Genomic DNA, 22,592 nt, shown 5'->3' on the forward strand with positions numbered 1-22,592 from the left:
TATACTCTGATTTTGGGCAGCACCATTCCCTAGGCTGGGCCCTAAACTGTATGACTGAAGAAAACTAAGCTGAGCAGAGCGGCTTTTTGGTTTCTCTCTGCTCTCAACTGTGGATATGGTGTGACCAGCTATCTCAAGCTCCTGCCACTGTGATTTCCATACAGTGAGGCCCTGGGGTCTGCAACTGCAAACCCTATGAACCCCTCTTCATCGTAACTCATTCTCAGTCTAGATGTTTCATCACAGTGACAGAAGTAGAAACCAGAACACGGGGAGTTGGGACCTTTGGCAAAGTTAAGTGAAGATGACCCAATCCCACAGTAAAAGGCCATGGGAGGTACTGGCTGGAGTGGAGACGAGGGTGCAGCTGCTGTGCGCTGCAGGAGGAAGGCTCCTCAGAGCCTTCACGGAGCAGGTATATGAACCTGGCTTTGTGCTCCTCTGGAACCCTCACCACTGAAGCTCAGTCACCCTTGGTCCCCCAGAACCCTGTCACTGTCCCTGCCTCTGTCCCTGTAGCCAGCCTCCTGCTATCTGCGGATGACTGCTTAGACCCCACTGTGAGAGGAGACCGCCAGCTCAGTAATGCATCTTGCTGGGCCTGACCTCCTCCTCTGGGCAACCTGCCAGACTGTGTCCACTAACCTTCAAGGCACAGGAGAGGTTCAGCCATCCATCTTATGAGATGCCCAGCAGAAGGTCGGCTTGTTAGCGCCTTCTGGAAGGTGGCAAGCCTCTGTTCAGCTGGGCGGCTGATGGGTTCTGAGAACCAGGTGCTGGCACAGAGTCATGTGTGTCCATTAACCGACCCACTGAAATCTCAGAACAAACACACACCAACATCCATGCTGGCTTCTGATTCATGTTCTCCATTCCCAGGAGACTTACTGCTTGAGAGCCTCCCTGGAGAATAACCCCAGTAAGACACCCCCAGGCCAATGGCATCAGCGAGCTAGGGATGAGCTTGACCTGGAAGCAGTGCAATTGGACCTGTGTGGAGGGGACTTGCCAGGGCCATGTGCTGTCTGGTGTGTGTGTGTGTGTGTGTGTGTAGATACCCTAACCCAAGAGACCAGAAGTGCAATTGGACCTGTGTGGAGGGGACTTGCCAGGGCCATGTGCTGTCTGGTGTGTGTGTGTGTGTGTGTGTGTGTGTGTGTGTGTGTGTGTGTGTGTGTGTGTGTGTAGATACCCTAACCCAAGAGACCAGAAGACTCCGCTGTTGTCAAAAGTAGCCAGCTAACTGTTCTCCAAAGAGAAGCACGAGGTCAACTTTCAGCAAAATCCAAGTCATTCAGAATGGAGGAAGAAAAACATTAATGAAGAGTTTAGATGAAAACAATGAGTTTTGTTTTTTGGGGTTTTTTTTTTTACATTTGTGTTACCCCAACCATAGGTCTTCTCACTGTGAACACTGATGGATCTATGGCTGTTGCTTTTAGTTCCCAGCAGTGTTCTGAGACAACACGCACCACATTCCACACCCAACAAGCTGCACATGGATGAAGTAGTGTCTTTCCAACAACGTGGAGGCTTCACCTACCTTCCAAAGCCCCACCCCCAGGCTGCTATTTGCTGCTTCCTCTGAAGTGCCCATAAGTTCCTCTCTCACCCTTCTCTCTCTGGTGATTTCCCCTGTCATGCAGTGGCTTGCCCTGGGTTTCCTTATGTCCTCAAACATTCCTGACACCACTCTGAACAGCCTCCCAAGTGCTGGCTGCCTGTGTCTTGCTAAGATTGTCACTGTTGGTGTTGGTCTGTAGACTTTGGGCTGTTTTAGACCCTCCACGACCCTGCTAACCAAGTAGAGGCCACGACTCAGCAAGGTTTAGGGATTGCGAGGAATCCCTAGACACAGGAAGGAGTTCACCCAAGCCCTGCATATAAAATATTCAAGTGCAGAGCAGTTCCGTGAGGCTCATTCATACTTGTGTTCTTAGGCCTAAGATGTGCCCACCAGCAGGAAACACAACAGCAAATATAGAGGAAAAGAAGGGAGAGGAAGAGAGGGGAGGGAGAGAGAGGGGTGAGAGTCTGCTGTTGTCCCATGCCTCTAATCCCAGCAGAAGGATGAAAGATGGCCACTAGTTTAGCTTTTGCTGTGTTCTAGGCAAGCCTAGGCTAGAGTATTGGACTCTATCTTTAAAAATCCAAGATAGATAGATAGATAGATAGATAGATAGATAATAGATGGATGAATGGATAGATAAAAGACAGATGGATGGATGGATAGATAGATAGATAGATAGATAGATAATAGATGGATGGATGGATAGATAGAGAAGGATGAATAGATAGATAAAAGATGAATGGATGGATGGATAGAGAATAGATGGATGGATAGATAAAAGATAGATGGATGGATAGATAGAGAATAGATGGATGATAGATAAAAGATAGATGGATGGATAGATGATAGATACATAGATACATACATACATACATAGAATAGATGGATGGATAGATAAAAAGATAGATAGATAGATAGATAGATAGATAGATAGATAAAAGATAGATGGATGGATAGATAGATAGATAGAGAATAGATGGATGGATAGATAAAAGATAGAGAGAGAGAATAGATGGATGGATAGATAAAAGATAGATAGATAGATAGATAGATAGATAGATAGATAGATAGATATAGATAAAAGATGGATGGATAATTGATTGATAGATGATAGAAAGAAAGAAAGAAAGAAAGAAAGAAAGATAGATAGATAGATAGATAGTTGATAGACAAGGACCTATCATACATAAAGCAACCCTTTATAAACCTTGTGCACATCTCAGCTGGAGAGCCAATGACGTAGAGCAGCCAGCTCATGTGACCTGCTCCAGATAAAGAAAAGCTGGTCTGAGCCTGGAAGACAGAGAGTCAGGTTGGAAGGCCAGTTCTGCCATCTAATAGCTACTGTAGTACTTGGACAAGTGCAGGTCCACTCAGAACCACTCAGAACCTGCTTCCTCCTCTGCAAAACGCTGTAAGGCATCTTCTGGGGTAGGGAAGGGGGGTTATGGATGTGTGCTCCCAGTTAGAGGTTCTGCGGGAAGCAAATACTGAGGACAGAAAGCACTGTGGCTTATTGTGAGGGAATTGTCCTCATGGCCCTTGCCATGAGATGAAATAATCATGGGTGGAATAATATTCTGTGTCCTTTACTGGAGAGGGCATTATTCACTTTCCTCACCGCTGTGACAAAGTTATCTCACAAAAGCAACTGAAGGAAGGCGGGGTCTACTTGGGCTCGTGGTCTGGTGGAACAGTCCATGGTGGCAGGAAAGGCATGGCGGGAGGAGGGTGAGGCAGTTGCTTATATGGTGTCTCCAGCAGGAAATCGGAGATATGAGCGCTGGCACTCAGCTCACTTTCCCCTGGGATCCAGGATCCCAGCTGTGGGATGGGGCCATCCATAACCAGGGCCTGTCTTCCCTCCTCAGTTCCCCCATTCCGGAAACACCGAGAAGTGTGTGTCCACGGTGATCTAAATCCTGTCAGATTAACGGTCAAGAACCAGCATGGTCAACATGCAGGGTTCTCCACATGTAGCCATGGACCCTAACTCCTTGTCTTTTCTCTGATTACCCCCATTTTATACTCTTCTTTGTAATTGTTGGTTGGCTCGCCCCCAGCTTGACACGCTGCCTGCACCGGGAGCTGGCCCCCAATCCTGTCTCTGCCTTCCAACACCAACACCCACACAAGGCCGGAGCTTGGCAAGAACTCAAACCATGTCCGCAAGGCTACATTACGTACTGAAATGAGCTCCGTTCCGAATCTGATTCTTTTTTTTTTTTAAACTCCTGTAACAAGCAAAGTTCACATTACAGATAAATTGCCCGGAAATTTCAATTTAATAAGGCATATGCGTTTTTCGGGTCCAGAAGCACAGAAAACATTTTGCAGGGCTGGTATTTTCATACTGAAAGGTTTATTAAAAGGACGCCTTTGAAAATGTCAGAAATTTACATAGTATGTCTGGCCAGTTGGCTCAAAAGGGCTGATTTAACAAAAGTACTCAAGAGCCATGACGTGGAAGAGCCCGTTGGCAGGTGGCCCTGAGCCGAGGTCCCCTGTGGGGCAGAGAGGAAGTCCCTCCACTCCCCGGCTGTCAGTTTGGATCATGTGGGCAGCGTGAGCTGGCACAGGTGTGGGACTTGGCAGTGTTTAGCAATGGAGTGGCCCTTGGCCTCCGTGCCCATTAGGGGTGTTCTGACTGAACGCAGCAAGCAGAACAGAAAAGGCACTGGGGATACACATGCACCCTCGATGTGCTATGGAAAAGACATCAATTAAAAACAGACAAATATGGGAAAACAAACTCAGATGATCTCAGGAAACAGGTAAATAAGTATGGATGGCTTGTTCTCTCTTTCTCTCTCTCTCTCTCTCTCTGTGTATGTCTCTGTTTGTCTCTGTGTGTCTCTCTCTCCCTCTGTGTGTGTGTCTCTGTTTGTCTCTGTGTCTCTCTCTCCCTTTCTCTCTGTGTCTCTGTCTCTCTTTCTCTCTGTGTGTGTCTCTGTCTCTCTCTCTCTCTCTCTCTCAGTATGCATGTATGTGTAGGTATGCATGTATGTAAGGATGTGCCCATGCATGTGTGTACACATGTATGTAGATAACAAAGGTCGACATTATGGAAGAGCACTTATTTCTCTAAGACAGGGTCTCTTTCTGAGCCTGGGGCTCTCCAGTCCTCTGGACTGACTGGGTAGGAAGCCCCAAGGGTTTTCCTTTCTCCATATCTGCCCCTGCCGTGCTGAGAACCTGAGCTCAGACCTTCATGCTTGTGCAGCAAATCCTTCGCCAACGGAACCATGTCCAGCCCCTGCCTGGCTACTTATTGTAATATTTACGGTTGTTAATTATGCGTGTGTGTGCATGTACATGTGTGTGCACATATGTGTGCACATGCGCACACACGCACACACGAGTGTAGATGCCTATAGAGACCATAGGAATGAGAACCTCTGAAGAGGGGTTATGTGAGCCACCTATGTGGGCGCTGGGAAACAAACTCAAGTCCTCCACAAGAACAATGGGTGCTCTTAATGGCTAAACCATCTCCCTAGACCCTATCCAGTTACTTTTCTTTTCGAGACAAGGCCTCACTGTACAGTCCTGACTGGTGTGGAACTCCCTATGTAGACCAGGCTGGCCTCAAAGTCACAAGGACTCACCCACCTCTTCTTCCCCAGTGTTAGGATTAAAGGACTGTGCCACCCGCCCATCCTCCCCCTGGTTACTTTTTAAGATAGAAGAACATGGCAACATAATCCCTCAAAGCCCCAGCGTGCCTTAGACCCAGGGCATCTCAGGCTCCTAATGCGGGAAGCTCTGTGGCACTGTCACTTCTGAGATCATGACACCATGCACCGATGTCAACGCAATGCCTCTGAACGGGAGACAGCAAGGCAACCTGTGAATTCTCTGCAGAATCACGGCTTCGAAAGCGGAAGGTAAATGGCCTTGAGAGAAACAACAGCACCCCTGGACACCAGCCTGAAAAGCCGGGCCGCTTAATTCGGTTTTTATTTATGTTCCGAACTGAGTTGCGTAGTGTGGGAATGAAATACAGTCCGTTTAAAATCCTCATTATTCTAAATCTATTGAACCACAAGTCACTCCTGGATCCGCCGTGAACCTGTCACCTGTAGAATGAGAAGCAAATGTCAGCTTTCTTTGTATGCCCCCGCTGCGCGGTGAGTCCCACTGGAAGAGAAGACGCAGCCAGCGTGCTGAAGGCATGCTTGGCGGTGAACACCTCCAGTCCCAGCACTTGGAAAGCCGAGATGGAATTTGTGAGTTCTAGGCCAGCTCAATGGTTGAGTGCTTGTCTAACCTGCACAGCTCTCCGTGTTCAATCTGACTCTCATTCACCAGGTACCCCACTTGACTACCTAGACTTGAACACGAGAAGCAGACAGCATGCTGGGTAGAGTCCAGCCCCTGAAATCCAATGTGGCAGCACTGAACTCTACTGTGTCTTAGCTAGGCTTCCTTTGTTGGGCTGCTAAGACTTTAGTTTCCATTTGCTGTATCTTAAGAACGAGGATAATATGGCTTCATAGGTCATTGTGAATCATAGAGACAGAAATGTGTTACTTTGCAAGTGTAGCCCAGAGCTGGGCATAGAAACAGATTTCTTGCTCTGCTAGTCAACTTTGACCTCATCCTCACACCAGAGTTAAACAATGGCCAGAATCCACACAGCCCATACTGGGCCACAGGCAGCAAGGACCTGTGTTGGTAATAAGTACCACAAAGATGTCACACTGGGTTTACAAGGGAAGCCGTTGGAATGGGTCTTGAAAACCAGTAGAGTTTTGGCCAACAAGGGTGTGACTTGCTATATTGGATGAAAGGCTGGTGCTAATGGCAGTGTGTTCTGGGGGTTGGGGTTTAAGTTTCTTGTTTTTAAGGAATTCTGAAGTGATCGTTGAGACAACAGGGGTGTGTGAGAACTGCAATGGTGTGGAGCAGTCTCTCCATCCACCCCAGCATGGCCACCACTGTGGGGGCATTGTTTCCGGGGCTCTGCAGTATGGGAAGTTATAGAACATCACATGCAAAGACGCATGGTGGCCTAAAAGCCACAGCACCCTTGGGTGCCCTGCATGGAGCCTGAAACTCGTAGGGGCTTCTTCAGATGCACAGACCCGGCCATCAGCTATCCCCACCTCACAGCAAAGAGCTTTGCCCTTTGAGACACATGTCCTCTAGACCATGCCTTGGTTTCCTTATCAGTGAAGGGAGCTGATAATATCTCTGGGCTGGCCATCTTGGTGTGCAGGCTGGCAGACCCTATGCCGGTAGGATTGTGCAGTGCCATGTAAGGTCTCCGTATGATACAGGAGGCTGCTCTCATATGTACGGTTATTATTAAATGGATGCCAAACCCCGATGCTGGTCACAGGAGAGATGAGACCTTGGGCGCTGTTCCTCAGATACCGTCCATCTTCCTTGAGACATTGTGTCCCTCTGTCCAGGGTCTCACACACTAGGCTATGTTGGCTGGCTTTTGAGTCCCAGGATCCTCCTATCTCCGTGTCCCTAGAGCTGGGATTACAAACACACGTCACCACTCTGGCTTGGCTTTTCCCAAGGGTTCTGGGAATCAAGGCCAAATCATTTTATCAACTGAGCTACCCCCCTGCCCCACCCATCTGCCAACTGTGCACACAGGTCCTGACTCTGCAGTAGTTCCAGGATCGGGGACTGTGACTGCCAGTAAACATGCTCTGGATGAAATGGCATCATAGTGACCGCCTCTGACCAGGTTTCCCTCCTCTGCTTGCCCTTTTCCATTTGTGCACACACACCCCTTTCCTGCCACCTCCGCCCACTCCTGCCTTGGTTCAGGTATGACAGCCTCTGTGACGTCACCAGGGGTTACCCCTCGTTCAGAGGCAATGACCACACCAAGCGTCAGTGTGTCCTGTCTGTCCCTTCAAGATGGCTCATTTTCCACCCGCTCTACAGGAAGTGTGTACCAGGGTGTGACAGAAAAGAGCCCGAACTGTGACTGAGGAGAAAGGCTGTGACTTTGGGCTCTGTGAAAGCCAGGCAGCTCCTAAGAGCCTCCTCATGTGAGGTGGTCACTAGCAGGAAAGGAGGCTTGCCCATCACCTGCACAGCACAGAGCATAAGCAGAGCAGGGCTAACCAGTGAGCACGTGAACAGAAAGGTTTGAGGGGTGAGAATGGCCTGGCGCTGAGCCAAGGAACCAGGGCTCTACGCTCAGTACCCACCTCTCCCCTCTAATTGGGATGCACTCTGATGTTCTGGATATTCTCCCCCTCAGGTACTCTGTTTACAAGGACCCAGCGGGCTGGCTGAGTATTAACCCCATCAATGGCACTGTCGACACCACAGCTGTGTTGGACCGGGAGTCTCCATTCGTCCACAACAGTGTGTACACTGCCCTCTTCCTGGCCATCGACAGTGGTGAGTGGCTTGGGAAGGACTATCGGGGTTGAGGTGTGTGTGTGTGTGTGTGTGCATGCATGCATGTGTGTGCGTGTGTGTGTGTGTGTGTGTGTGTGTGTGCTTGTGTGTTTCTTCTGAGTCAGGTGTGGGGCGTTCCTAAAGAGGAACAAGCGAGTGGGAACAGATAAACCGTTGCTACTGGTACATACATCGGGTCAGTGACATTCCCAAGCCAGGGAACCTACGTCTTTGTGGAAAGGTAAATATGTCCAACCAGGGGTCAGAGCGGAGGCTCGCCGTCCTCTCTCAAGGATGGATCCCAGGAGAGGAGGCCACACCAGCACGGTTTGTCTCAGCGCCGGCTCTCAGCTGCGAAGGAGGTTCTGGGATGGAACGGGAGAGCATATCACTGACCCCCAGAACTGAATTGTCCCCACAGATCCGTCCCATGGAATTCCATGTAGAGACATTAGATCGTTCGAAAGCTAAGAATTCGGTATCCGACGCCAGACTCCATGCTGGACGCGGGGGACATGGCAGTGGATAAGCCAGAACCTATCTCCTGAAACACACGTGCAAGCAGAGTGTACGGCGCCTCAGGCACTCTCTGCTCTTTGGGGATCAGACTGGGTGGCAGTGGCAGACACAGGGAGGGTCTTTAGGAGACATACGGTGGCTTGAACCAGTCACTGAAGCAGACGAGAAGGGATCAGGTTCTAGAAATGTCACAGATCTCGAGGACAGAAGTGGCAGGGTCTGCTGTGAACGGTCACTGGGGTCTCCGTCAGGCTGTGTGTTTCCATGTTCTTGGTGTCTTGCTCTAAGATCTGCAGAAGTGTGTACAGATGGCGGACAGCAAGAGAGTTCATTCAGAAGCAAAGGGTGCAGGTCAGGCTCTGGGCAGTAGTTACTCGTGAGCAATGGGTTATATTTCGGCCTTCCCTTCGACGGTTCAGAAGGAGAGGGTTGCCTCAGGGGTAGGGTGTGGGTAGTTTTGTTTTAAATGACAGGCTTAGACTATGTGAGACTTTATTAACAGTTAGTGTCCTTTCCCATGATGCAACTGATCATAATTATAACCACGGCCAATCGTGCAAACACAGGGGGCAGTAAATAGAGGGTTTCCCCTAACAGTTCACTCGGAGGATACAATTGCCTGACTGTGAACACACCTGAAACCAGTTCAGGTTGGATCAGTGCCCCTACCTAGATCAAGATCTATTTCAGGGGCAGGGATCAGGGTTGATCCTAAACTGAAATGTCTGTTCAAATCAAACACACACAAAGTATCTCGTCCTGATTTCTGGAAAGCAAGCTGTTCTGAGTTAAAGACCGGGTGTTGAGTCTTAGGTCAAGACTTCATGGGCTTTTTATATATGCTCATCGTACTCAGCAGCAAGGTGTGAACTAAGAACATTCAACCCAGCCTCATGAGGACACACACGGTAGAAATGAACCCTCAGTGGCACACAACAGACAGCGGGAAGTCAGCCCTTGAGTCTCGCCTACAATGTCGGAGCTGTGTGGAAGAGAAGCAGGGAGTTGGAAAAGGAGAGGCCAGGCTGCCTCTGCTGCAGGTGGCTGTGAAGAGCTCAGTTCGATGGTTCTGGGAAGGTCATAGCTTCAAAGCATCGAAGGTGATGGGCAGGGAGATGGCTCTGTAGATAAAGGTACTTGTCACCAAGCCTGAAAACCCAGGGCTCATCTGGCAGAAGAAGAAAACAACTTCTTGAAGTTGTCCTCTGACCTCCACACATGGGTCATGGTATGCATATCCCTCCATCCATAAACACGTACAATGATGATAAATTAAATTAAATAATTAAATTAAACAAAGACAAAGTTTTTCAAGGGGCCAAAAGACCCTGGGTTCTTGAGGTGGAATTGCTGTGCTGAACCAGCTCGTGGACAAGCTCAAGACAGCAGACAGTTCATAGACAGTCATCCACCAAGACACTAAGAACCAGAGTAGACACCGAGGGAGAGGTCCTCGTGTCTGGAGAGTTCATGAGTTAGTCAGGTAAACTGGCTGACCTATTAAGGGTCATAACTGTTCTGACCAGAGTGAGCCCAGAAAAGCCCCTCCTCCATCCTGAGATAAAACAATATCATGAGAGGTAATATCGAAACTTAAAGATGGATGGGCTGGTGTAGAGTAGAACATTCTAGGAACCCTGAAGACAATGAGTCTGGGAGTTAGGTCATGAGTCAGGCTGCAAGTGTGCAAAGATGAGAGACGAGAACTGAGCAGGCACCAGAGTGTTAACAGGTGGAACCCAGGCCCTGCATTGTAGACCACAAAGCCATCACAGTGTCTGGCTCAGAGCAGGGACCCAGGACTGTGCATAGGGTCACATGGCCAGCTTCGGGATGCTAAACTTAGGCTCGATTCAGCCAGTTTCCAAAACAAACTGATGCAGAAAGACAGTTCTCAATGCTAAGATATAAGGTTGGTCAGATGAGTGTTTATTCAGTTTATAATCCTGAGTTAGTCCATCATAGCAGGAATGCCACAGTGGCAAGCATTAGAAGCAGCTAGTCACATCATATCAACTGTCAGGAGCAGAGAGAAATAAATGCATGCACACCCACTTGCTTGCTGACTAGCTTTCTCCACTCTTACACATCTCAGCACCCTGCCTAGGGAATGGTGCCACCCATAGTGGGCTGAGTCTCTCTACTCATTGAACAATCAAGACAGTCAATCCCTCACAAATGTGCCCACGGACCAACCTGATCTAGACAGTCCCCCAGTTAAGAGGCTCTTGTAGGTTATGTCAAGTTGACAGTCCAAACTAACCACCAAAGTACAGCATTCATTATATATTCATGTACAGAATGTCAGGGTACTAATCTAGACAAACTGGGCAAAGGCTATAAATCTTAAAACAGAGAAAAGCAGCATAGGATTCCCAGCCTAGAGATCAGGAACAACTCCTTTCAACAGACAAGAAGCTTATTTCAAGAAGACTAGTCCCATCTGGCTTGAAGATAAATACTGCATGACGTCTCATGAAATGCTGGCAGTAAAGGAAGGGACAGTCAGCAAAGCCTGTGTCACATGCTACATAAACAAGGGTGGCAGTGACAGCCAGCTCCATGATGCCACAGTGTCAGGCTCTGAACTGAATGCAAACATCTGAACCTCAACGAAACCCATTATTCTGTGCAATTAACACGCACTGGTTTTAATTCTGTTTTAGATTTATTTATGTGTCTGAGTGTTCTGCCTACTCATACCTCTGTGCACCTCATGCATGCCTAGTTCCTGCAGAGGTCAGAAGAAGGTGTAGGATCCCCTGGTTGAAAGCCACCATGTGGGTGCTAAGAACTGAACCCTGGACCTTTACAAGAGTAGCAAATGCTCTTAACCGCTGAACCGCCTCTCCTGACCCCGTACACTAATTTTAAAGATGTTTTCACTTCTGGATTTTTTTTTAACTATCCAGAGACTCAAGATGACTTGGTGGGTAAAGGTGCCTGCTGCCAAGCCTGGGGACCTGAGTTCAAAGCCAGGCCACATAATAGAAGAAAACAACTTCTGCAAGTTGTCTGACTTCCACACTTGAGCCCTGTCACACACATACACACCAATGTACGCACACATGCACAATCAAACACACACACATGCATACATACATGTACCAATACACATACATACCACATACAGGAAAGCACATATATGGGCATGCATGCACATGCACACACACACACACAAATGCAATTTTTAAAAGTTTAATATTCAGTCTAGCATTTTTTCAGTATGAAATTGTATCCCAGAAGTACGGCCCATGCCTAGCACTTAAAAGATAGAAAGATTCCTCTGCAACATCAGTTTCTTACCGTTGGCTTTTTCCATCCTTCATGTTGTTGGCATTTCCCATGAGGCTGAGTTTTACTGTGGCTCTCACAAGTTGCCTGGTTTCTAGGGGCATCCCATAAAGCTTGTAGAGGGGGAGTGAGTGTTCTCTGTGGTTTCCTCAAAGTGTGGTGCACAGAGGGCACCTGCGAGGCCTGTTGAACTCTGTGACTCAGTTTCCATGTAAACCAAGGAGGTTTATTCCTGCTTAGAACGTCGCTGTGAGGAAAGAGAAGACACCAAGCCCTCCCCACCCCCAACGAAGCCACAGAGCTTCTCAATGTTACTTGTACCTGCACGGGGCTGGGCTCACGGAAAGAAAGAGCAGAGCCAAGGCTGTTGCTCCTACGCCCGAGAAAAGCCAGCCTGGGTGACCTTTCCTCGCTCTCTTAACACGCTCATCAGATGAGGAAATTCAAACTCTGCTGTCACAGATGTCTCCAGAGGATGGAAATGTCCCCCAGAGGTGTGAGCAGAAAACAGGTGGGGATTAATTACCACAGACAACCGTTGTGAGGGATGGCCATACTGAACAGAGCCCGAGAGAGCGAGAGCGAGAGCGAGAGAGAGAGCGAGAGCGAGAGCGAGAGCGAGAGCGAGAGAGCGAGAGCGAGAGAGAGAGAGAGAGAGAGAGAGAGAGAGAGAGAGAGCGAGCAAGAAGGACACACCCAGCAAAGGCCTTGTCCATCAGGGGGAGTTGTGAGCCAAGGCTGCCCTGATGCTTGCTGGAGACTTATCTCTGGGAATTAGGTTTATCTGGGGGAAACCAATTTATCTGGCGCACCAACAGGTGTCTCAGCTTGATCCAAAGTGAGGGCTTGTGTTTATTAATTTGCTACAAAGTTGGCTATTTGAGGGGATGAAAGGCTGAGGATTTTTGTCATTTAACGCCCGGAGAGTTAAATCTCCAAAGTGGATTTCCTGCAGACTGAGAGTCACCCCGGAATATGTGCCCAGACGCAGCGGTAAAGCCGGGCCGTGAGAAGTGCCAGGTTGGATGGAACTGCCACACTAGAAAGTTCCAGCAGTACCCTCAACCTTTAATGTAAAATCACCAGAGGTACAGACACGGCAAGGGGGGATGGGGGGCTGGTCCTAAGAGAGTGAAAGGACTTGAGGATCTGATTCTCGGTTACAGTCAGTGATACCCCTACCCCTTCACCTACCCCACTCCTATCCATACCCCCTCTCCCCATCCCCCACCTTCAGGAGAGAGGGGGAAAATAGAAACACTTGTGAGAGTCAGGCTGAGCCAGAGTGGGGAGGGGTACTGTCTTAGAGTTTTACTGCTGTGAACAGACACCATGACCAAGGCAACTCTTCTAAGGACATTTAACTGGAGCTGATTTATAGGTTCAGAGGTTCAGTCCATCATCATCATCAAGGCAAGAACATTGCAGCATCCAGGCAGGCATGGTGCAGGAGGAGCATCTGCATCTGAAGGCTGCTAGCAGAAGACTGGCTTCCAGGCAGCTAGGATGAGGGTCTTAAAGCCCACATCCATGGTGACACACCCACTCCAACAAGGCCACGCCTACTCCAAGGCCACACCCACTCCAACAAGGCCACACCTACTCCAACGAGGCCACACCCACTCCAACAAGGCCACACCTTCAAATGTGCCCCTCCCTGGGCCAAGCCTATACAAACCATCAGAGACACAGTGCAAACTTAAGAGGCTTTTCCATTTTGGACTTTCTTTTCTGCATATTTACATTTTTTCCATTTAAGTGTACATACACAGGATTGAATGTGGACATGCACACATGTGCAGATGCCCACAGAGGCCAGAAGAGGGTGTTAGATTCCCGTTGTAGGTTCTGTGAACTAAACTGCACTATGGACCACACCCTCTCTTCAAGAGAACAGCAAGGACCCTTAACCACTGAGCTGCCTCCCCGGCCACCAGCCCAGTGGACTTTCAAAGGACAGTACGAAACCTCTGTGGTCTCACAGGAAGTAAGAAACCAACTAGGGGAATCCACCTAAGTTCTCATTCACGACACCTGAAGGTCCCGGGGAGATGAGAGGATTAGAGAGATGGGCTGCTCTTCCAGGTCCAGAAGAGCTGTGTCTCCTGCAACCTTTAGGAGCTGAGCAGCCTGAAGCCATGAATCACACCAGAGGCTTGCCAGATTTAACCATGGCTGGTTATACTTGAAGCCCGGCCTCACCACCCAGCTTCACCCACAACCCTGCAGAGGAGGCAGGACCTCAACCTGTCTGGGAAAAGTTCACAGCAGTAAACAACCGATTGGCTCCTATCTATCATCTTTAATTCGCAATCTAAAACAGTAATTCTCCAACAGTGGGTCGAGATCCCTTTGGGGGGTCAAACAACCCTTTCACAGGGGTCACCTAAGACCATCAGAAAACACAGGTGCATTACGATCCATAAAATTAGCTACAAAGTAGCAACATCAACAATTTTACGGTTGGGGGTTCGCCATTACAAGTAAACAACTGCCTGCTGGTATCTCACCACACCAGAAGGCAACCAGTGGAAACGGGCTGGAACCGCTAGGACCTGCCCCACCCCTAAGACTCACTTCCTCTAGCTAGACTCCGCCTTCGAAAGGTTCAACAACCTCTCAAAACAGCGCCACCAGCTGGGGACCAGGTGTTCAAACACCTTTGCGGACACTTCCGATCCAAATAGGGTGCGCACGCAACTGGAGTCGGGGGACCGGATGTGATGTCTGTCGCGCAGGACAACTGTTGAAGATATGACCAGGCACTTCCCCAAAGGAATGGAAGACATGAACTTCATCCAACCACAGGATGAACTTGAAGGAAACACATCCCGGGACACATTCAAAACGATGAAGACTGGTCATGGAGAAATGTTCCAAGCAGTCTGGGGACGAAACACACAACCTCAACATCGAAGCCCAGCTCAGCATTCGCAAGCCTCTGCATTCCCTTCCACGCAAGCAAGATAAAAATAGCCTTGTTTATGTTTCTCCTTTCTGTGACGAAATACCTTACATGAGCAACTGAGGGAGGAAGGGTTTGCTTGGGCTCAAGGGATATGATCGGTCATGATGAGAGGGCACGGTAGCCAAAGAGCGAGGCTTGCGCTCTTATATACACACAAAGAAACGGACAAATAAGTCCTTTAAACATTTAAATGACCTAAGAAGAAATCAAATAATCTTAAATACCCCAATATTTATGAAAGAAAATTTTTGTTGAAATCCTTCCAACTAAGCAAGCTACAGGCGCAGATGGCTGCTTCCTGTTTCCAAACATTAGAGACGGAAGAATACCGATCTCACAGAAACTCTTTCAGAAAGGGGAAGGAAGGGATGCTTAGCAACTGTTTTTATGAGATCCTGTTTTATCTAAAACGTAACGAAATCTTGCAAAAAAATTAAAATCACAAACCAATCTCACAAGTATAAAGCTTAAAATCCTAAAAATATTGATGAGCCCAGCAGGAATGAAAAACTGATTGCTAGCACCCAGGTAATGTGTGTGTGTGTGTGTATCAAACTAGGAAATGTCCTTAATCTGATTTGAGCTCCCAGGCCTGGCTCCTGCTTCAGCCAACATCTTTCTTTCTCAACAGTGAAATTCTAAGAGCATGTCCCTGAGACCTGTCATCTTCAGAGCAACTCAGGGCAGGGGCAGATTATCAGGCTTGGAAATTAAAAGAAATAAAACTCTTTTATTCACTGAGACTGTTAGTGAATTTAACAAAGTTATCAGAGTACAGGAAAGTGTTGGGAGGTAGAATTTTTATTTCTTGAGACAGGGTGTTACTATGTAACCCTGGCTGGCCTGGAACTCACTGGCTGGCCAGAAATCCCCCTGCCTCTGCCTCCTGATTAAAGGTGTGGGAAATGGAATGTTTAAAAGACTCAGTGGTCACAGAAAGCCAAGCGAGATAAAAATGTAAAGAAAGTTGTCCAACGTGTCTACGCTGAAGCTACAGTTAAAAAAACCTAATACCTCCCCCTCCCCTTTCTCACCGCACTCTAGCCTAACGTCAGATCTTTCTGCCTGCCTCTCAGCTCGCTTCAGAAAATTTAAAAATCACACTAGTAATCAAAGCATACATAACCTTGGAACAGAAGGAAGGACTGTGGACCAGAAAATTCCAAGAACTGTTCCAAAAAAAAAAGTGCTAGCCTGGAAAATACCCTTAATACCATTGAAATCGTTAGAGCAACGTTAAGGCTTATAAATGCTTAGAACAAATATTTAAAAAACATAAAAAGGGAATTGACCCAATACTATTTCTTTTCACTTTCAAAATAGAAGGAACAAAATAAAGACGATCATTGCAAGTTTAAATAAAAACAAAACAAACAAACAAAAAAACCTTAGAACTTTTTGTAAAGTCAACTATGGTGTGGCTTTGTGGGTAAAGCTATACAGTTAAAATCTGCCACCAGACTGGAACTACAATGACCCAAAGAATGGCACATTCACGTCCCTCATGATGGGTTAGAAAGGTTTATTGGGAGTGAATTACTAAGCAATTGACAGCTATTGCTCTCTCTCTCCTCCTCCTCCTCCTCCTCCTCCTCCTCCTCCTCCTCCTCCTCCTCCTCCTCCTCCTCCTCCTCCCCTCCCCCCCTCTCTCCCTCCCTCCCTCTCTCATTCTTCCTCTCCAAAGCCCTCCTCCCCCACCTAATACTAGAAGTTGGCACAAAACTGGTTGCAGAGCGCCACCTAGTGTTAAGGATGCCAAGGTGCCCACAGGCTGCTGTAAGGAAGGCTGCCGCTGGGAGAAAGAGTTAAACGTTTTTTTTCCTCTTAGCAGTGGGGTTGTGCTGGTCTCTGAGAACACTGTAGCTGTGGAGTCTGTGCTTAGCTTTCTGTCACGGCATCCAGAGCAGCTGAGCAGCGGCTTGCTGGGAGGTGCAGCTACCCCGGATAGGATTCGGAGGCCCAGCCTTCCGTCTACATCAGTGGGGAGGTATACCATGTTTATGGATGGGATGATTTGGGGCTATTGAAACATCAGCCATTTCCAAACGGACCTAAGGACTGAGGCACGATGTTGAACAAAATCCCAGTTCCTGGGAGGCGGCAAACTCTATACATTCTGACTGCAGATTATGTTTGGAAACACTAGGAGCTAAAAGTCACCAGGCAATCCTAAGACTAAACTGGAAGCCTTGTGCTACGTGCCTCCAGACCTATTGGTAAATGGTAGAGACTGAAACTGTGTGATATTTGCGCAAAGAAATAAACTGGTTTGTGAGGTGATGTCCAGAGCAGTGACAAACACAGGCCTTTGCGTAACTTTTACATTTCTTTGGTCAGATGGCCTGCAGAAGCTGTTTAAGGGTGGGGTAGCTTATGTGGACTTGAGGGTTCAGAGCAGGCAGCCCAGCATGGTGGAGAAGGCATGGTGGGTGGCATGGCTTCCCCGACAGTGTCAGAACCACGCCACAACAGCTTCTTCACACAGCACAGCTCAGGAAACCAGAAATGCGGGCCCCATCCTGAAGCCGTGCCTTCCAAGGTCTCCGTGACCTATTTCAACCTGCAAGACCCCATGTCCCAAAGTCCGCACCATCTCCCAAGACACAATACAGCTGTAGACCATGTGTTCAAACGTGGGAGCCACGGGGAACATTCTAGACTCAAACAAGATCAGCCACGGGTACCAGGTCTCTGATTATAACATGGGCAATAAAGACAGCCATGGAGTGAGAAAACAGACTCTGTTCGGTGAATAGTGCTGGGTAAATGACACATCCCTCACCTTCTTAGGCCACAGACAGGAATTACCTCTAAACATGAAAGTGGAATGAAATATCACTTATAAAATCATGCGAGTAAACCCATGTCCTTGCTGTAATCAAAGAGAAGCGACTCGCAGTCCTCCTCTGACCTACATGCCGCTTGCTATAGCATGTACTCATATCTGCACACAACACATATAAACACATGTGATACACACATCCCAAGATGAGAGAGGATTTTTCCCACACCTCTAGTAAAGTAGAATGAGAAAATAGTTTCCCATTCACACAGAAGAGTGTATAAAAACAGCAAGTGAATGGCCCACACCTACTCACAGAAACAGAACGGGCCTCACAAAGACAGCACTAAGCAAAAGATTGCATTGTGGAAAAAAAAATCATGCATCGGGCGTGGTGATGGATGTGGACGGATCTCTGTGAGTTTGAGGCTAGCCTGGTCTACAAATCAAGTCCGGGACAGCCAGGACTACAGAAAGAAACCCGGTCTTGAAAACAAACGAACGGAAAAGCATCGTGTGCTGTGTGTTCAGTGCCGATCAGAAGGGCAGGCAGGTGAGCCTAATCACATCACTTTGAAGGCTTTGCGGTCACGTGAGCATTCTTTCCGCTTATGTTTACCCTATGCGAGCTGTTCTGTCTCAATGAGGGTTTTTAAACCGCACGAGGAGGGCTGGGGAGGTGGCTGAATGGTGGAGGTGCTTGCTGCCAATCAATCGGACTAGAGTTCGGATCCCCAGAACCCGTGTGAAAGCCCAGTGCGGATGCTGGCCTGCCTGCAATCCCACCTCCGAAGGCAGAGACGGGATCCTTGAGCTGACTAGCAAGGGTGACGTTGTATCAGCAGGTTTTAGGTTTGGAGGAGAGACCCTGCCTCAAAGACAAAGGTAGAAGGGTGATGGAGGAAGGCTCCTGAGAGCAACCATGGCCACACACACACACACGTGCAAATGTGCACAGGCATGAGAAGAGGGGTAGCAACTCACGGTGACAAACAGAGCAAAGACCTAGTCAGCTGGGACGCTGTGACCGCTCACACCTTCTCGAGCACCGCCTTGCCCTCTCCCTCAGCACATGCTCCAGGGAGGGACGGCTCTTCTGACAGGCCTGCTCTGCAGAAAATTGTTGGGACATTTCTGCAGAGAAAACAGAAAAAGGAGCTTGCCCTTGGCAATCTAGTGTAGCACGCGGTCCACGTAGCTCTGCGTCTCCAGGTCAGAATGGCTGCGGCAGAACTAGAGAGCTTTCTTTTAAGTGTGTCTTAGCTAGAAATGTGGAGTCTGAACAGAGTTATATTTAAAAAACACTGACTAGCCCCAGAAGCCGACCTTTGGGCTGCAAGCTTCAGAGCTCCTACAGAAAGTCCCCCCACATCCTGTTTCTTTATGATGTGAATGATGCTGAGAGGAGAGCTGGTTTGAGGAGAAAGGTATGCCTTTTTTCTAAAACTGTTATCTATTTTAAGAATTATTTTTAATTATCTGTCCATGAGGCGAGATGGGGGGGGGGGAGGTATTGCAATGAGTGCAGGTACCTATGGTGGCCAGCAGAGGGCACCAGAGTTGCTGTGAGCCTCCTGGCGTAGATGCTAGCAACTGAACTCCAGAAGGGCCACTCAGCCACCTCTCCAGCCCCTGTTACCCATTTGAGTGAGTTTCAAACTACCCAAGCAGGTCATTTCTGTGTGACTGATGAGCTTTTGTTTTGCTAAACCAGACCTTTCGTGTTGGCAAGCATTTTGCCTTCAGAGATGGACACTGTCATTTGCCTTATATGATCCAGACATTCTGGAAAGGTTGAGAAGGCCTTCTGTATCTTCAGAGCACAGACACGCCAGGGAAAGACTTCAGCAAGCACAGGATTACTGCCAGACCTTAGGAAGGGATGAATAGTAACAGTGAAGGAAGGCACTGAGCCGGAGAGCGAGCGTTCAGGAATGAATCAAATGCAGTCCTGTAGGGAAGTATGTAAGTGACAGGCTAGAGCAGTCACAGTGGGCAAAGGCTGAGTCCTGGGGTGATAGACACGTTGCTTAGGTCACCTTCAAGAAGGTCTGGTGTTAGCCCCCAGGGTCTCCTGTGGCCCGAGAACTGCCATGAGCAATTTCTCTAGAGAGGTCTAGACTCCCACTGGACTGTCCATGTCTGGTTGCTGTGCCCAGGGTACCAGGTCCTGTTCAGGTTCTGCCAGGCTGGTCCCCTACTCCCTCCCTGGGAGGCAGACCTGCCACACCTCCCTCTTGGAAACTGCCAAGGTTTAGCCCCCGACCCCACCTCATTTTCTTAAGACAGAGTCCCTCACTGAAACTGGATCTCACTGAGTTAGCAAGACTAGCTGACTCACAAGCCCTAGGGACCATCCTATCTCTCCTCTCCCCAGTATCCACCTTGCCTGGATTCTCACATAGGTCCAGGAGATATGAACTCAAGCCCTCATATACTTGTTTGGCAAGCGCTTCACCAACAGGTCCATCTCCCTGGCCCCAGAGACGGGGTCCTGAGACAGAGCCTTAGGCTCCAATAGAGCCAGCTGTCCCTGCCTCACACCAGTGCTATCTGAACGTGGAAAGATAAATATCCCATTTGGGTCTTCCTCATGGCTGGCGTTATGGAGCAGGAAGCTCATATCACCTCTGGAGTTCTTCCGTGGTCATCAAAAATGTCCTGCGTTCCATTGATTTCTATCTGGGAAAATACTAGCTTCAGGAGCATGCCCCATGGTCCAGCAACTTGTATAAAGTATGTTTCAGCCCATCCATGAGAAGTGTAGTGTGGGTTACTATGCGGTTAGTTTTAAATCAACTTGACACAATGTATACTCATCTGAGAGAAGGGAACCTCCCTTGAGGATGGGACTCCATAAGATCCAGCTGTAAGACATTTTCTTAATTCGTGATCAGTAGTTGGAGGAGGGGGGTGCCAGCCCATTGTGGGTGGTGCCATTCCTGGGCTGATTGTCGTGGGTTCTATAAAAAAGCAGGCTGAACAAGCCATGGGGAGCAAGCCAGTAAGCAGCACCCCTCCGTGGCCTCTGCATCAGCTCCTGCCTCTGGGATCCTCACGAGTTTGCTGGCTTCCCTTGATGATAAACAGTGCTACTACGGAAGTGTAAGCTGAATAAACCCTTTCCTCCCCAGCTTTGGTTATGGCGTTTCATCATAGCAATGGTGACCCTAACAGTTACCAAGAAAACAAACCAATATAGGTGTGCCTAATGGATGTACAGTGAAAGTGGACTTGACCAAGAGGCTGGTTTTTCACAGGCTAAGCTACATCCCATCCCTGCCCGTCCTCGCCCTCATTCCTCTCTGTGATGGACGACTGAAATGGTCCAAAGTGGACTATATACCATGCATTTAGATGGGCTGAAGGAAGGGCTAGCCCTGTAGTGGAGTGGTTTCTGAGCTACTGAACAACAGCCCAAACCCTGGGTCAGAGGTGACCAAAACTTCAACACGGACCTTGGACTACTGGCATTTCCTTTTCAATCAGCCGGAGCCTGAGGCACCATGTTGACAAAGATTATTCAGGTTGACTCTGCTGGAAAGATGGGGGTTTGGATAAAATCCAGGTCATCTGTTACGATGGCACCCCAATTAAACCAGCTTAACACCCTTTATATCGGCCGCTGTATGAAACGAGAGAGAGAAGCATCAGCCCCAGCCATCAGCCTCTGAGCTGCCAAAGCACAGAGAAATATCAATCAGGTCGGAATTGCTAGGTACAGTTTTGTCACCGAGAAAATGACTCGGTAAAATGGCTCTTGAGATCGGGTGATGGAGGAGGAGTGGCGTCATCGAGTTAGCTCTCCCCTCCGGCTCCCCAGGCTGTGCCAGTCCCCCCCCCTTTTCAGCACTGCGACTGCATCTCTGAGACCAAAGGTCTCTGCCTTTTTTCCCATCTTCGTCATGAAGCCGATGCTGGTGGCCCTCTAGGTTGTCATGACAAAACAGGAGTCGGGGACCCGGGAGATGGCTCAGTTGAAGATCACTCACTGGCAGCACAAGCGTAAGAGCATGGTTTCGATCCCCAACACCCGCGTAAAAACGCCGGGCATGGTGGTGTGCGCTTATAATCCCAGCACAGCTACGGTGGTTGGCCCTGTCAGCTTGACATGGTCTAGGATCACCCGGACGGAATCTCGATGAGGAATTTTCTAGATCAGGATGGCTCCTGGGCATGTCTGTGGGGGCTCAGTGTTGATTTTATTAATTGAGTTAGAAAGACCCACCTCTCGTGGGTGGCACAAGTCCCTGGGTTTGGGTTCTGGACCCTGTAAGAGCAGAGGAAGCCGAGTGCTAGGACACATATCCATTCTCTCTGCTCCTGACTACGGGCATGGCCTGACCAGTCACTCCAAATTCCCGCTGCCTTGTCTGTGACCTGGAACTGTGAGATGTGAAGTTGCTTTAGTCAGAGTGTTTTAAGCAAACAGCAGGAGACACATTTAAAACAGCTGGGGCATGGGGGGTCGGAGATAGGAGAATCCCTGGGGCTTCCTGGCTGCCCAGCCCAGCCCAAGATCAAGGAGCCCAAGGTTTTAGTGAGAGACCTCGTCGCAGAAGACAAGACAAATGGCTCCTGAGGAGTGACCCCCAGACTCTCTCTCTCACACACACACACACACACACACACACACACACACACACACACACACACAAACACAAAGAGGAACCGGAAGCCATGATCACCCAGAAAGCAGCTTGGATATTTAAGTGAACTCCTTGAGTGGAGTCATGGACTGATCTTTCTAACTCATCCCTGTAGGGTCTTCAAGGTCTCAGCCAGACATGGCAACACTGTCTATGACCAGCCTGGGAGTGAGCTGAGCATTTTTCTCAGGAAATAAAGAGCCACCAAGCCCATCTGAAAAGAAGGCAGAAAAAATGCCTCCTTTTGAGTCAGCATCATCAGGGACATGCCCTTGGCTACTTGGGTGGGGCTCAGCCAGGGGCCATCTGCCTGACAGCAGGACACTCCCACACTCAAGGGAATAGCCAATCACCCAAAACAGAATATTTCATTCATTTTTTTACAACAAAGAAATCGATTGTGACGTGAAAACACTGTCAGCCACGCCTGTGTGT

The 22,592-nt window shown here is 48.7% G+C and overlaps 1 protein-coding gene across 1 annotated transcript in view; it reads left to right on the forward strand.

The window, feature by feature from the left end:
• Cdh13 (cadherin 13) overlaps positions 1–22,592 on the forward strand; it is a 1,043,248-nt gene that overhangs the window by 1,001,518 nt on the left and 19,138 nt on the right. Inside the window, exon 11 of the mRNA XM_032888181.1 lies at positions 7,803–7,945. Coding sequence (XP_032744072.1) covers positions 7,803–7,945 — 143 coding nt within the window. The remainder of the gene's footprint in view (positions 1–7,802; positions 7,946–22,592) is intronic.

This window comes from Rattus rattus, chromosome 17, assembly GCF_011064425.1.
Source record: "Rattus rattus isolate New Zealand chromosome 17, Rrattus_CSIRO_v1, whole genome shotgun sequence".
In the NCBI taxonomy this organism is placed as follows: Eukaryota; Metazoa; Chordata; class Mammalia; order Rodentia; family Muridae; genus Rattus; species Rattus rattus.